This window comes from Eurytemora carolleeae, unplaced genomic scaffold (assembly GCF_000591075.1).
Source record: "Eurytemora carolleeae unplaced genomic scaffold, Eaff_2.0 scaffold2313, whole genome shotgun sequence".
Lineage (NCBI taxonomy): Eukaryota > Metazoa > Arthropoda > Copepoda > Calanoida > Temoridae > Eurytemora > Eurytemora carolleeae.
The window spans coordinates 3,905-20,469 of NW_019398198.1; the positions used below are offsets into that span (position 1 = coordinate 3,905).

The following is a 16,565-nucleotide window of genomic DNA, read 5'->3' on the forward strand; positions in this document are numbered from 1 at the left end:
CGAATTTTAATTCCCCCCCCCCCCCTCCCCCGCTTAAATTTGGATAACTTCCAGACCTCTGGTACTTTAAACTTGTGAAAGTTCAATATAAATCATATCATAGTAACATTTTTACATATCTATTAAAGGTAATAATGTTGGTGATTATCTATTCTTTTTTGAGTGCTTACAAATAATCAAATAAAATTTTAATGAATTTTTACAGTAAAATTACCAGAAAACTCTGGAATAGGAAGATGGCTTTAAAAGTTTTAAACTAGTTCAATGAACATTAGACAAAGTAATTGTACAGTGTAAATAGTGTTTAGCTAAGCTACTGGTAAAAAAAACAAAACGCTTTAGTATTGCTATAATATCATCTTTCTATTCTATTGTTTTCTGGTTATCACTGTATGAAATATTTAAATTAAGAATTTTCCTTTTTTTCCAAGCACAATAATAACAATTGCATCAAACTGCTAATTGAGATTTTTTATAAAACAATAAAGAGGTTTTTCTGATTTTTAAAATGATGAAAGAAAAATTATTCAAAAAAGAATATATAATCATTTAATGATTTGATGCTTTTATTTCGCATCATGATTCATGAATTTCCTTAGGGGGGGGGGGTGATGCCCCCCTAAGGAAATTCAGTTGGGGAGCGTGGGCCCGGCCAGTCACCCTTGTGATCCGCCCCTTAGACGTTAAGTATCTTTGTATGTAGCAACCCAGTTTTATTCAAATTTATTGTAGTTGATTTTAGTGTCAAAAGTATCTAGTAAAAAGTTGAAAATAAGTATTAACTATTTCAGAAGACATTTGTTCACTATGGGCGAGGTAGTGGTAAGATCAGAAGTTGATGATACATTGGATACTAGAGATCACGCTCAACATAAATTGGAAGTTCTAGAAGAACAAAAAGAACATGTTGATAATGATCAAAAAAAACCTGAGACAAAAATAAATAGTAATTTTGAAGCTTCACTGAACCTTGAAAGCAGGGAAAATGTTTGTAAACCTGGAGTAGTTAAATCCAATAAAAAACCCACTGTGACAGAGCTTATTAAGGATAATAGGGAAAGAGATGATGGCTACTGGGAAGTTTTTACAGTTTCTTCTCCTAAGAATAAGATGATGTTTAACTTATGGTTGGCTGACAACAGATCTTCAGTTATCAGAAGTAATGAGGTTGGATGGATTTGTATTGAACTAGATTCAGATGGCCAATCCAAAGGTATATATTTTACAAACAACTCCCCCCCCCCCCATTTTTAAGTTACATTTCTACTGGCTTGATAGCAAATCTTGGTGTGAAAATGTAACACCCAGAATTTGTTGCATTCTGTAAAATAGTTACATTTTTAGATAATGTTGAGGGTGTTTCTGACTCTGATTCTGATTCTGATTCTGATTCTGATTCTGTATTGGAAGCAACGGAGTACTGGAACAATATGCCTAACAAAAACCAAAAAGGTTTGGTGGAAGTTGCAAAAATGTTTAAAATAATCGTGGGGAAATGGATGGTTCATGTACCTTCTGAAAAAGTAGATGAGCTATGGGGTCTTATAGCCACTGCTATATTTAACGAAGATTTTGGGTCAGCTGTGTTTACTGCCAAGGTATCTCCCAAGAATGATGAGAATGGTGTCGAAGATCCAAACATGCATGTGATTTGTGTCTACACATCAGACTTTACAAATATGCAGGAGGTTGTGAAAGCTGAGAATGTTCTGAGAAGCTTGGGAATAAGAATAGTCTTGAAATACAAACCAGACTTGTATACTTATTTAGGAATTTACAGAGGAAACCCGTACAATATTTGTCCAAGTGTTTACTCTTCTAGAATGAGTTGGAATTCGCAAGCCTCAATTGTTAAGTCCTTCATAACTGGGAAAATTACAAGAACTTTAATTAAAGCAGGAGCAGGTGTCGCAATGAGTCCTCCAGAAATTGCAAATTCACCAAGCTCTACAGAATCAAGGAGCATTGGAAATTCACAGACCTCTATGAATTCACATATTACTGAGACTACAAAGATCACAGAGAATTCATAGACCATGGTGAATTCACAGATTACTAAGTCTTCAAAGAATGACTTTTTCCTATTTTAGATTATTGTAATATTTATCTGTAGTTGCTTATTTTTATAATTTATTTTAAATAAAATTAGAAAAAGAGTTATGATTTCAAATATTCATACAAACATAAAACACAGCAATTTTGTAGTGCACATAGACCAGTTCCACTATTTTTTGCTTTTATTAAATCATTTGCTTTATATAACATCAAATGCAATATGTAAAATTTCTTTAATGTCAGCTTCATTTTCCAAAGTTCTAGGGGGTTCCATTGAACAATGACAAATGAAAAACCTTAATTGTCTAAGAGAATTTAAAAGATTTGAATATTCACTAATAGCGAGTCACGAAAAAACTTATTTTTTTTTATTTTTACTGAAAAACAGGGCTGTTGGCTGTTTTTTTTTACATATTTAATTTCAAATTCTTTAACAATATTCTTTAAATAGTTATATGACAAGAAGCAAATATTTTGACATTTCAATATTCCTTGTTCTTCCTTTTCTTCTTGTGATACATCTTACAATCATATCTACAATAGTTAAAAAAAAAGAATTTTAAAGATATCCTCGCAGTATGCTAAACACTGCCAGTTTTAGAACTATTTATGTTAAGGTGCCTTTCTTGTTTTGCACTAGATAATTGGATGATTCAGCAACTAAATTTGAGCTGAGCTGATTTGTTTTCCTTTCTTCTAAACTCTATATTGTTTGCACATGAGTTATATGACTCAGCAACTCATTTTCTTGAACATTTTACTTAAGGTAAAAAAAATAAAGGGAAGAATGTCTGCTAGCCCCTTTTCTAATGTTGTCTTCATGCACCAACGAAAAAATTGAAAGTGTAAAGCTTAACATCAGAAAGTTTTCCCTTCTAATTTTTCCTGTTTATTGTTTCTAAATTTTGAGGCATCTCCAAACAGTTCTTGTGGAGCAGCAGGTAGGAGAATATCCTCCCAATAAAGTAGACCGTTTTTTTAACAAGAGCATTACTATGAATGTCCATTGTCCACAAAATGAAATTCATTTTCAAAGGTAGGACCAAAGGATGATTCTACTGGTCTAACAGAGGTATCTTACTCCCCTCAGACCATTTGTTTTTACATGTATTCATTCTCTTATTTGTATAAAGCTTCAACGTTTCAAATGTTACAATTAAGAAGCATGGGGGGAGGCCAGTTTTGAAAAAGGGGTATATAGAAATTTTATATTTATTAATAAATATTTTAAAAGGATACTTCATTATTTATTTAAATATAGCAATTTAAGCTTCTAAATCAGTAGAACCTTCTTCTTCGGCATTTTTAAATTCTATAAATTCCGCAAATATTTCAGAATTGGGCGAGAAATCCTGCTCCAGCTGAGAGCTATAAGCCGCTGCCTGTAGCCGAGAACTTTTTAGAGACTGTGCATCCTCTACACCTGCCTCAGCTCTATCCTCAGCTCCTAGACCTCCGTAGGCACCAAAGTCTGGGACTCCACGTCTTCTACAGTCAATCTGAAATAAAAGAATAAAAAAATAATAATAATAATAATAGTAATAAATAATAGTAATAATAATAATAAAAATGATAATAATAATAAAAATAATAAAAATACTAATAGTAACAATAATAATAGTAGTAATAATAATGATGATAATAATAACAACAATTATAATATTAATTATAATAATAATATTCATTATCCTACCCTAACACCCTTGAATAGTAACCAGACTCCCATTGGATGTTTAGGATTACACCAAGGGGGTGTGTCACCAGACAAATTCAGAACTTTTGGGGGGCGGTTCGCCACTTTTATACTGGGAGAGGGTGTGACCGCCTCCGCCTGAGTAGAGGGTGGAGTATCAAGAACTAGCTCAACATCTTCTTGGCTGGGCGGGACATCTTCAGTTGGCTCAGTTTCTAAAGTTGGTGGAAGTGGGGAAACAACTATCTGTGGAAGAATGACGCCATCTTGTCCACCATCTTGTCCGCCATCTTGTCCACCATCTTGTCCGCCATCTTGTTCGCCATCTTGTTCTACAGAATTCACCTGTCGGCCCTCACGAACAGACTGCTGTGCCGGACCAAAATGAAATCTTCTAGAAAATATTTAGATTTACTATAAAACCAAAGAAAGCTTACATATTAGTTTTTTTAGGAATCAATTATAGTAAAATCATGGGGATAAAATATAAAATTCTGATTTTTTTGACTAGACAAGTTGACTCACCTTGAGACTTTTCGGCGTTTGCCTTTTCCTTGTCTTCTGAGCTGCAAGGACGCCAGGTTCTCTAGCTCTTCTCCATCAAGAATTATTCGTCTTTCATCGAGACTTGTTTGTCCTTTTATCAGCTGCTGTCCTTGTCCAACTTCTTGTCCTTGTACAAGTGCGCACAGAACAACTGGAAGAAGAAGACGTAGGATATAGTTTGCAATCATCATCTGAAACAAAATATTTTAGTTAAAATATTGAATGTAATTTCAAGATTGGATTATAGAACAGGGCTTGTGTTTTTATTTGGCTGCGACCAGAGATGGGCATCACTTTTGTGAACGAAAAAAAAATCCTATCGTTCAGAAAATGTACCGAATGATGGTCAGACGACCAGGATCGTTCAGAGAAATGAAAAAACGTCGTTTTAAAAGATATTTTTTAAGAACACATAAAAATATATTTTTTTTATTTAGCGAAGGATGGTTTTAAAAGATTTTGAAAAAAAATATCGTTTTTTTTACTGAATGAACGATTTTTTGGAACAAACTTTTGAAAATCGATATTTTTTACTGAAGGAACTGTTTCGTTGAACATACGATTTTACTGAATGATCGTTTAGTGAGAATATACGATAGTTTTAAAAAACGAATGATTAAAAAAAATGAGCGAAAAGAAAAAAAAGCCGAGCGTGCCAATCTCTATGACATATTTGGACAGCTAGGAACTAGTTATAAATATATCAGGAACTATTTTTATAAAAAAAAGATTGAAAATAAAAATATTTTGCTCCGGGTAAGAATTGGCCGGACTTATTCACTACCTGTTTTTTTACCTCAAGCTAGTTCTGTGAAAAATCAAAATACGTCAAACAGTGAGCACCAAAAAGCTGTGGCGGATAAGGAAGACGTCATTAAAGCAATAATTAAGTATATTTGATATTGTTACAAAGCAAAAGGGATAGTTTACATGAAGCATACACTTACTAACTCGTGTTCACTGGACTATTGAAAGTCATAATTTTAGACTGAAAGTCGTCTTCATATTCCAGAGCTGTCTGGTTCTCACTGTAGTCAAATATTTACCAATACTATTTAGTGTTCTATTTCACTCTAACCTTGTACGTAAAACTAACTAATCAGAATTACATCCTGACTGTATCGTTTTCAGTAACATTTAATCTTTATTCCGTAGAAATTAACTAAAGAACTTTATTAACTTTAATATTTCTAAGAGATAGTCCAACGAAAAATTATAAAAAATAAAATAAAAAGCACTTCGTTTAACTTCATTACTGGCTAATAAGCAGACCCCCTAATTTACTGTGCTAGTGTACATAAACCTTGTTTGTAATTATGTGTTTTTCTTGTAATTACAAATGTCCAATGTAAACTAGAGAGCGCAATATCCTGAAGAAAGCACGAAATTATCAAAGCGCGCTTATCCAGATATATCTGCAGCGCAGTGTTTCATTATTTGACTTGAGTCCTGCTCGTTTATTCAACTCACTGAGGCAGAAAGACAATAGAATTAAAGAGACTGTATTCGGAATTTTAACTGAAAAGTGGAATATCTGATTCACAATTGTACCATATAACGCTTGAATGGCGGATAAAGAACGATCTTCGGCTGGCGGATAAAGAATGACCATTATATTTCTCTGTGAAAATTGACTATTATAAATTGTTTTGTTTTTTTCTAATATTCTAATAATAAAGTTCTTCTCTCATATATATACACTTTTACTAGCTGAGGTGCTTGGCGTTGCCCGTGGATTTAAAAAATGTGTTTTGAAAGAAAATAATTCGATTTTTGAAAAAAATGTTGACATTTCTTAGCTTTTCTTACTCGCGGCCCATTTAATCTAGCTGTTTGGCCAGCTTTAGCTAAAATATAAATATACATATATCCATATATATATATATATATATATATGAGCGAAGAGAGTTATTATATAGATAGTAATATGTTAGATATAAACTGGCCAACCTATGGTTACCTTGCGGGTAACAGGCTAAATGAATTAGTTTTTTTGCTCGATTTTTTTCCAAAAGTTGAATTTTTTTTTCAAAAATAATTTTTTCTTTTAAAATTTTTTTCACGGGAAATCCTGGCACTTCAGCAATTATTATATAAAGGGATAATTTGTCTTCAGAAGCAATTGAAAATATGTTCAAGCTGTAAAACGACGATATCTTCTACAATTTTGATCAGCTGAATGATTAATTAAACCCACTGTACACGCTTTAGTGATGCCTTACACAATGAGCGTGCAGTGTAAGTCAACAATAAAACTTTGGCCCAATAGTCAACGATATACAGTGAAAATCATAAAACTTTGTGATGGGAAGACGACCTTTAGACTTGGGTGATAACTTTAAATAGCTTAACGTATCATGAGACACTGTATTTGTGTCCACAGAGCTGAAAACTTTAGAATAGTCGATATCGAAATCAATGCTTTTTCTCCTCTCCAATTCTAAAGTTTTCAGCTCAAACCATTTCACTTTTCAATTGGTTTTTAAGCTAATAGTTAAACTATATGATTTGTAAAACATCAAATACACTTTAAATATTGCTTCAATGTCGTCTTTCTGTTCCATAGTTTTCTGGTTCTCACAGTATTTCACTATATTTTGGAGAGCACTGTATAGTTTAGAGATTACCTTGTTGTATGATTGTATCACCATGAAATCCCCTCTGAAGTGTGAGAACCACAGAGCACGCATTTTATATAATTCATCAATTATCTATCTATCTAGAAAACTGTCTATCTGTGCGTCTGTTAATCTGGCTGTGTGTAAAAATAAAGACTAAACGGTCTTATGAGCTTTTATAAATCTGACCTGCCTTCTTTGTATCTTCAAAATTGATGGAGATATTAAACATTTGAAATATTTCGTTGTAATGTAATAAATTATAATCTAGACAGATTTTTAATGTCTTCGACAATTTTTTAGGTTAAATATGGTAACCCACATTTTGGAATTCCCAAGACAAGAATTTTTCATAAAGAACTATTGTTCCTGGGAAAAATTGTATTTACGAATGTAAAAATGACATGGGGAACATGTCGACGATATAAACCGTCATCACTTAAAATCCTACGTTTATTATGGGCCGTACAGTATTCTGTTTATCCCAGATCTTCTCTGCAACCTTAATTTAAAAACTCACTTAACAACATTTTTATCAATTCAAGATTGTTTTTTTTCTGATCAAAAAAGGATTTTAAAAAATTCTTTTGGTTAATATCTTTAGTCACAGTAAAAATATTGCATAATGTTACAAAAGCAAACATTTGTCATAGCAAGCAATTTTTAAGTAGGGTTTACATATCAGACCCTTGAAGAGCCTCAGCTTTAAAGTCTAAAAACTTTTTACGTACAGAATGCACTTTTATCTAAAAACTTTGAACACACTGAAGGACTGGAACTTTTATCTAAAAACTTTAAACATACTGAAAGACTGGAACTTTTATCTAAAAACTTTAAACATACTGAAAGACTGGAACTTTTATCTAAAAACTTTAAACATACAGAAAGACTGGAACTTTTATCTAAAAACGTTAAACGTAAAGAAGGACTGGAACTTTTATCTACTGTTACTATTTAAAGATTCCGTCAGTTTAAGATACAAGAATGATCCACACTTTTGAAAGCTCACAGTAATTTGATGAACCGCTGCAAGTGACGGGCAGGGAAAATATAACTCTAATGATATAAGCATAACATAACGCTAATAACGATAATATAACGCTAATAAGCATAACTAATATTGCCATTTTTTAACTAAAAATATAACTACAAAAATTATAATAACTTTTTATTAAAAATATAACTATTTTTATCCAAAAATGTAGCTATTTTCATACCAAATTATTGTAAACTTTTTAACTAATAGAATAACCGTTTATTTCATTTTTTCAGCCAAAAATACAACAATTATTTTTACTAAAAATATAACTATTTTTATCCCTTTTTTTATAAGGATATATTATATATTCATTTTTACAGAATTAGGTTTTAGAGTTTGTCAATGTTCAAGAACATAAATCCTTACTTTTTCGCAGCAACAGACATTTACAATTAGAACCATAATTTATTTGATTTTAACATTCATTTTTAAGAAATAATAGACAAAACTCTTAATAATTTTAGCCGGGTAGCATAAAACCTATCGATTACTGTGAAATATAAGCCTTAGAAAAGGATGAATTTTTGTACACATTTATTATTTTTAATGATGAGCATTAAAAAAACACAAAATGCTCGAAAATATAAACAGAAAATGTTCTATCTAATAAAAAAACTTCACTATTTACGAAGAAATAAGTATCAAACGTAAGGATGCAAACACAATTAAAACTGACATGTTTAGAATAATTTTACAATTAAAAGATTGTAGGCGATTATATCAAAAAAATGAAAACGACTTTTGATTTCATTTTTGATTTATATACATGCTTAAAACATAATTGGTACACAAAAACATGGAAACATAGAAAAGCTATCAATTAAAAAATCTGCTCTTTTATTACTCGTTAACTTGTAAGCTAACAATTATAAAACTTAAATTAAAAGTCGTCTTTATTATATTGGTATATCGCCTACCACCGTAGAAAAGCCAAATATATGAAAAAAGAATATCTTTCGATTTCCTTCTAATATTCTGCCTAAATTGGTTAATCGTAATTCGTAGTATCTATCTTTCTGTTCTTCTGAACGAAAACTATTCAAAAAAACGTTTTGAAAATATTGAAAAATTTTAAAACAGAAAGTGCCCATCCCTAAATAATATAGAGATCAACAAGCTTCATATAAATATGTAGATTATGTTGTTAAAATGTGCCTACGTGTATCTCAAAAACAGTTATGTTGTTAAAATGAGCATACGTGTATCTCAGAAACAAGTGGCATCAAAGACTTTAGCCTGTCTTTGACCCCCACCCACCATCATGCAATATATATATATAAACTATAGTAATCTCTGTTTAATCAAATCTTAGGAAACCATTTACTGATTTGCCTAAAATATAACTGAGTAACTTGTTAGAACCATAGGAATTTTCTTAATTTGGTTTAAAATGTCTGAGTTGAGTTGGTTGAATATTTTCTAGAAAGTTGAATTCCCAGGCATAGATGGGTTCCCAAACAATTTTTTTTAAAAGCTCAAGAAAGAGTTTTATTACACTAACACATCAAAAACTTCAATCTATTTAATATAGTTTGCAGTTTTTCTTTCAACATTTAGGGATTTCATCATTTTTTCAAATTTCAATTTTCAAATTTTTTCAAAGAAAGTAAACTAGTGAGAACCATTAAATTCTGTAACAGAAAGACGACTTTTAGACTTTAATGATAGACACAGCAATTGTGCAGTGTAAACAGGCCTATTGAAGTTACCATTAAAGGGACAGACCGGCTATGTAAGGTAGTTAAACTGAGTATGCAGTGTTTTGGACGAATTCTTTAGGATTCATTTGAAACATAAAACTTTTTAACCCTAGCTCTGCTGGGGTACTTGAAAACCAGGATATGCTGGGGGGGGGGGGCCAATTTGACCCCCCCTCTAAATCCCATGTTTGATGTTCAAATATGACAAATAACACATCATTGGAAAGCTCTTGTGCTCTACTTTTAGAATATGCAAAAGAATTTTTAAATTTGCAAAAATTTAATTTCTTATCGCAAAATCCAGTTATATAGTAAAAATGTTTGCAAAAAAAGATTTGTGCAAAAAATAAAAAATTATACATTTTTTAAAAGCCCTTGACCATGCCATTTTAAATTAGCAAAAATTTTTGCAAAATTTTAAATAACCTGATTTTTATTCAAGAAAAACTAAAAATGTGCAAATTTCCTTTAATAGGTTGTTTGCAATAAATTTGCAATTTTTTTTCGCAAAACTTGTGCAATTTGTTTCCTTATGTAAAAGGCTTTCCAAAAAGCTAAATTTTATCAAAATCTGACAAGTGGAAGTGGGTCAAAACAAAGATTTAGTTTGTTACAGGAAAAAGCAGTCTTTCAGGCAGTGTGCCTGAGGACTCAAATTCCTCTAATTTCCGATTCTCACCGTATTTTACAATTCTATTAAGAACGATAATAAGAACTACAAATTAGATTGCTCCCAGGAACTGGAGGACAAAGTGATTGAAGTACAAAATACGAGGATTGAATTGTTGTATTACATAATTCTTGAATGCCATGGCATGAGCGATTGATACATATTAATCTAGTTTCCCCGAATATACAGGCAAATAGAATATTTCCTTAATGTCTTGGTGCTTTAGAATGTATCAGAAGTTAGAATTGAAATTGTGCAGTTTTTAATCATTATTCCTTTGATTGAAAAGAATAACAATGATTTGAATTTCGTAGTCGAAGTCATACCAGTGGTGTCGCATACATTTTACCTTCTCTCTTTGTCTAGTTTGCAACGGCCTTGATGTTTGAAAATTTCTCAGATTCAAAAATTGATTTGTACATTTTTTGAATATTTCCCCATTGCCCTTTCATATTTTACACGAGAAGCAATGATGAAGATATTGCCGTTTTAAATGAGAAGCAATGATGAAGCTATTACCGTGTACATGAGAAGCAATGATGTAGATATTGCCGTTTTACATGAGAAGCAATGATGAAGATATTGCCATTTACATGAGAAGCAATGATGAAGATATTGCCGTTTTACATGAGAAGCAATGATGATGTTGCCGTTTTACATGAGAAGCAATGATGATGTTGCCGTTTTACATGAGAAGCAATGATGAAGATGCTTACGTTTTACCTGAGAAGCAATGATGAAGATATTGCAGTTTAATATGAGAAGCAATGATGAAGACATTGCCGTTTTACATGAGAAGCAATGATGAAGATATTGCCGTTTTACATGAGAAGCAATGATGAAGATATTGCCGTTTTTTATTCATCTTCTACATTGTCTCTGCGGCATACATATGCACAAGTAACTTTAATAGAAAACCCGAATAAGAGATTTATCAATTTTTGAATAAAAATTCCAGGATATATCATTCACAAATGAAAAGAATACCTATTTAAATTTTTTATTCTTAAAACAAAGAGTCCCAATTGAATTTACCGAAAAGAAAATTGACCATTAAAAAAATTGCAACACTTGAAAAAATATCGTACATAATAAACTGGATAATTTTTATTTATAGAGATCAACAAGCTTCATATAAATATGTAGAAAAATATCAATTTGATCTGTAGAAAAATGAAACATTATAATTACATAAAACAATTCAAGTGCACAATGTTACAGGGATGTTTATTTTTCATAATTAAATCAAAGATTTTTGAGGATTCAGGGGGGGGGGTAAATTTGACACCAAAACGCAAGTTTATTTTTCATTCTTTTTGATAGTTTTTATCCAAAACATCATCATTGTTTTCCTAAAACTTTTCAATTTTTCTCAATTCAGAGAATGAAACCTTTAAAAAAATGTGTATAACTTTTAGAGGAAAAATATGATTTTCTAAGGGGGGAGGGGAGGGGGGCTAGAACATAAAAAGTTTAAATGCAAGGAAAATGTTTTTGACGTAAAATTTTTTCCCGAATGTTTACAGTTCATCTCTGACTGATGATCTGATGTAGAAGGATTTTAGAATATTCAACCTCTCCTCAATATTGGCCTAAATATTATCATAATTATTAACATTATCATAATAATATACGTTTTCTGCTTATCGTAATTATCATAATTATCATTATTATTATTATTATTATTATTATCATTATTATCAATAATAACATTATTATCATTATGATAACTATCACTGTTATCATTATGATTAAATTAAGATTATTATAATTAGTATCATTTTTAGCATTATTGTCATGATGATTACTATCATTTTAATCAATAATAACATTATTATCATTAATATCATTAATATCATTATTATCATTATTATCATTATAATAATTATTAACATTATTATAATTATTATCATTATTATCATTATTAATTATCATTATTATCATTAATATCATTATTATCATTATTATATTAAGTTCATTTGAATTTAGAAAAAAAACATTGAAAAGTTTTGAGAGACGACATTTTAAATCGTCTTTGATCGAAACAGCATTTGTAAGTTAATCTCTGTAAACTCCTCAATCTTAAAACTGCAAGTAGCTAGTCGTAACGAAAGTATGCACACGTTGCATTCTGATTATTATTGCCTTCGTTCGATTCCCTTGTTATACCAGACTTATGTAAAAACTTGTACAGGATGTCTCAATAAGCATGGGGACTAAGAGACAGCTTGCAAATCTTCTTCGATGATTTGCATTTGATGACAAAAGTGCATCAAATGATTGAAAGTTCTTTGAACTATTGAAAATTTGGTCTGTATTTTTTGTATCTTCAAAGTTTGAAAAATTTTGTTGGTTTTGATAAATTCGAATTTGGACAAATATCTCAATATTGTCAATTTTGAAGATGCAAATATGGGGAACAGACGATTCAGAAGCCGTCTCATAATTCTCATGTTTCAGGGAACACTGTTTAACATTACAAATTATAATGCGAATGTTTTATTTCAAGTTTTAGATTGATAATATTACAGCAGTCTAAAAGTGTCTAGCAATAATGCTAGTTTTCTAGAGAGAAAATTAAATTTTTTTTATTTTATATGTATATTCAATATTCAGTTAAAATGTACAATTATATCACCTTTTTGTCTTTATTAAGTTTTCCAGTCAGTAATTTGTTTAATCTTTTCTCTTCTTTCGGCAGGAAATCTTGATCAGAAACCAGTTTACGCATTATCTAAATAGAAACCGTTTACGCATTATCTAAATAGAAACCAGTTTACGCAATATTTAAATAAAAACCAGTTTACGCATTATCTATATAGAAACCAGTTTACGCATTATCTAATTAGAAACCAGTTTACGCATTATCTAAATAGAAACCAGCTTACGCATTATCTAAATAGAAACCAGTTTACGCAATATTTAAATAAAAACCAGTTTACGCATTATCTCAATAGAAACCAGTTTACGCATTATCTAAAAAGAAACAAGTTTACGCAATATCTAAATAGAAACCAGTTTACGCATTGTCTAAATAGAAACCAGTTTACGCATTATCTAAACAGAAACCAGTTTACGCATTATCTAAATAGAAACCAGTTTACGCAATACTGAATAGAAACCAGTTATCTAATTGGGGAAAGCTTTTTAAGATTTAGTAGTTTTAGTATTTCAGAAGACACACGAATTTTTTTTGAATATATTTAAAAATTGGTCGAAGTGTCTTTCTAATCATTCTTTAAATAACGATTCAGACTATCGATCGTTATTCTATCAAAATAAATGTTTTCTATAATTTTGTAAAAAAAACGAAAATTTTTAATTATTATGAAAGACATTGGCGAGATCTTTTAGAACCTTCAAAAGCAAAATATGGGTAAAAACGATATATTGCTCTTATTGGGGATAGTTAAAATACCTTTATATAAGTCTGTGCTCTCTCTAAATCAGGAGACTCGAAATCAGTAGCACCTATCTCAGCAGATCTAGGTTTAGAGAACATCGTTAGTACAGTACAATCATTACGGTTCAATAAAGTATAGTGCAGTTTATTACAGTACGGTACAGTACAGTACAGTACAGTACAGTACAGTACAGTACAGTACAGTACAGTACAGTACAGTACAGTACAGTACAGTACAGTACGGTGCAGTACAATACAGTACAGTACGGTATGGTACAGTACAGTATAGTACAGTTAAGTATAGTACAGTTAAGTACAGTACAGTAAAGTACAGTGGTACAGAGAGAACAATACACTATTAGAAGACATTGAAGAGAAAAAAGTTTTGTAATACATTGATTCTTTATAATAGTTATTTAAAAAGATTTCTTGTTGACACAAATAAAGTAAGACTTTTTAAAAAATGTTAAGACTTTCAATTGAATGAATTTATCTTATATCTTAATATCAATTAATGTTTAATTTCTTACTTGATTATTTTTTCTTTTTCAGAAGGAGAAGCCTTCACAAAATTGTCTAAAAAACATATTATTATTTTAGATTTAAATAATTATAAAAAAAATGTTAGTTAAGTCTTGGGGTTTAGGTTATTCATTTTTATTATTTCAAGAGTTTGGCGTTCGGTAAATTCCTCTTGGAGTTCATACGGCAAAAAATAAAGAATTCGATATATTTTCTGCCAAATTTTTAAATAATCTGTACAAAATCAAACTTTTAGTTGGAATAAATTATCTGAAATCACACTCGAAACCTACGCACAATTTATGTGAGGGGGTCGGAGGGAGGGAGGGTTATAGAATTAATTTTTTTTCGAGAATCGGGATACAAGGGCATATGAAATTTTATACGGTGTGAATCAGAGTAGACAATTAAGCTAATAAGATCCGAAATAAGATGTATATTGTATCCGGATGCAAAACCGGATCCGGATCCTGGTCCAATAATTACCTGCAAATATATCGTACTGTTCAATACAGCCCTGAAGCGGCAATCGGACTCCTGATTCAGATAGATTCTTAGATAGAAATAAAGATAGATAGAATTTAGATATATAGATTTATATGATATAGCTAGATAGATATAAAAATTAACAGATATACAGTTATATATAAATAGACGGATATACAATCTGATATTTAGAGAGATAGATTTATATTATATAGCTAGATAGATTAACAGATATACAGTTATATATAAATAGACGGATATACAATCTGATATTTAGAGAGATATATTTATATTATATAGCTAGATAGATTAACAGATATACAGTTATATATAAATAGACGGATATACAATCTGATATTTAGAGAGATAGACCAAGTAACCTACTTACGGATAAAACAAACCATTTCGTCATTTTTTTCAAAAGAAAATTTAATTTTTATATTTTTATAATATATAATTAAAAATCTTTGAATCCCTGATTTATTTTTAATAAAGTTTTTCAGATTTTCTGCCGTAAAGTCGTCTTTAAATCTATGCTGGTCTATACTGCCTGAAACAAAAAGAAACATATTCATATTTTACCTGAAGAAACAAATATAGAAAAATATATGTAAACGAATGGAAGGTGTCTCATGCTATAAATTCAGAAGATATAATTAACAACTCAACATTAGATCTAAGTCAATTCTAAGTTGAATTTACAAGAATACCTAAAGATAATGATAAAGAATGGATTATAAATCAATTAATTTCGTTTTGATAACTGTTAATTTTCATTTGTTGTTTCTCTGCATAAGTTACTTGCGCATTTTTTGCTTCAGAAGCTATGGAGAAAGCTATCAAAATTAAAACACTTTTTGTTAACACGAAAAAGACGTTTTATGTTCCATATTTTTAATCAGATTTAGGTTTCAAGATTACGATTGTGAATCAGGCAAATCCCTCTTTAAATCGAGGGTCAATTAAAAGTTACACCTATAAAGGGGAAATTTTAAAAATGACAGATGCAAAATATATTAAAATTGATCTAATTTGTATGAGTTTGCTGAATACCTTCTTGATTGTTTTTAACAAACAGTATTACTGTGGGATAATCATCTTTAGTTATTTGAAATCTTTTACCCAGCTCACCATTCTCTAAATAACAATAACAATAAAAAAATAACAATAATAACAATAACAATAGTAACAATAACAACAATAACAATAACAACAGTAACAACAATAACAACAATAACAACAATAACAACAACAATAACAACAAAAACAATAAAAACAATAACAATAATAAAAACAATTAAAACAATAAAAAACATAATAACCATAAAACAATAACAATAAAAATAAAAACATTAAAAACAACTGCAACAACAACCACAACAAAAACAACAACAACAACAACCAAAATAATAATAACAAAAATATTTTTTTAAAACAATAGAATGACAATAACAAAAACAAAAAAAATATGTAAACATTTCTCGACAATCGGTAAATTATTCCCTTAAACTCTTCTCAATAACAATAACAATGAAAATAACAAGAATTACAAATAAAAATTGCATGACAATTACGAAAACAATGAATTTTATCAACCATAAGATGATATTAACATCTAATGAAAGGTTCTTAGTTTTTTAAGGCTTTCACCGTTAACGGCAAGTTTCCTAGGCCTTCCCCTCCTGGCTGAAGGAAGGATGCAGGGGTGTATATTTTTAAGAATAAGTAAATGATGATATATTCTTAAAACAAAGAGTCCCAATTGAATTTACCGAAAAGAAAATTGACCATTAAAAAAATTGCAACACTTGAAAAAATATCGTACATAATAAA

At 30.1% G+C, this 16,565-nt stretch overlaps 3 protein-coding genes across 3 annotated transcripts; 1 reads left to right on the forward strand and 2 right to left on the reverse strand.

Moving 5' to 3' along the window:
• The first annotated feature begins 795 nt into the window (after nt 1–795).
• Nucleotides 796–2,139, forward strand: LOC111716989 (UPF0696 protein C11orf68 homolog). The gene is made up of 2 exons (XM_023492504.1): nt 796–1,213; nt 1,345–2,139. Exons 1-2 carry the CDS (start codon nt 808–810, stop codon nt 2,031–2,033), a joined length of 1,095 nt encoding a protein of 364 aa, XP_023348272.1. The 5' UTR covers nt 796–807; the 3' UTR covers nt 2,034–2,139.
• Nucleotides 2,140–2,527: 388 nt separating this feature from the next.
• On the reverse strand, nt 2,528–6,947 carry LOC111716990 (uncharacterized). Its single transcript, XM_023492505.1, has 4 exons — nt 6,922–6,947; nt 4,274–4,485; nt 3,749–4,142; nt 2,528–3,554 (listed from the first exon to the last, which is right to left on the reverse strand). The coding sequence occupies exons 1-4, from the start codon at nt 6,943–6,945 to the stop codon at nt 3,321–3,323; spliced, it is 864 nt and encodes a 287-aa protein (XP_023348273.1). The 5' UTR covers nt 6,946–6,947; the 3' UTR covers nt 2,528–3,320.
• Nucleotides 6,948–11,410: 4,463 nt separating this feature from the next.
• Nucleotides 11,411–15,869, reverse strand: LOC111716988 (endoplasmic reticulum resident protein 29; the record flags this gene model as incomplete). The annotated part of the gene is made up of 7 exons (XM_023492503.1): nt 11,411–11,913; nt 12,960–13,055; nt 13,740–13,806; nt 14,255–14,300; nt 14,733–14,783; nt 15,208–15,282; nt 15,786–15,869. Coding segments are annotated over 7 exons (491 nt in total), but the record flags the coding sequence as incomplete, so codon positions are not given.
• Nucleotides 15,870–16,565: the final 696 nt, after the last annotated feature.

Excerpts from the sequence above, each read along its gene's own strand:
- LOC111716990 (XM_023492505.1), bottom strand. The coding sequence starts at position 6,945 with ATGGTGATACAATCATACAACAAG. Across the intron at positions 4,143-4,273 it reads AAACGCCGAAAAGTCTCAAG|AAGATTTCATTTTGGTCCGG; the intron begins GTGAGTCAACTT and ends AATATTTTCTAG. Across the intron at positions 3,555-3,748 it reads TACTATTCAAGGGTGTTAGG|ATTGACTGTAGAAGACGTGG; the intron begins GTAGGATAATGA and ends CTTTTATTTCAG.
- LOC111716989 (XM_023492504.1), top strand. The coding sequence starts at position 808 with ATGGGCGAGGTAGTGGTAAGATCAGAAGTTGATGATACATTGGATACT. Across the intron at positions 1,214-1,344 it reads TTCAGATGGCCAATCCAAAG|ATAATGTTGAGGGTGTTTCT; the intron begins GTATATATTTTA and ends TTACATTTTTAG.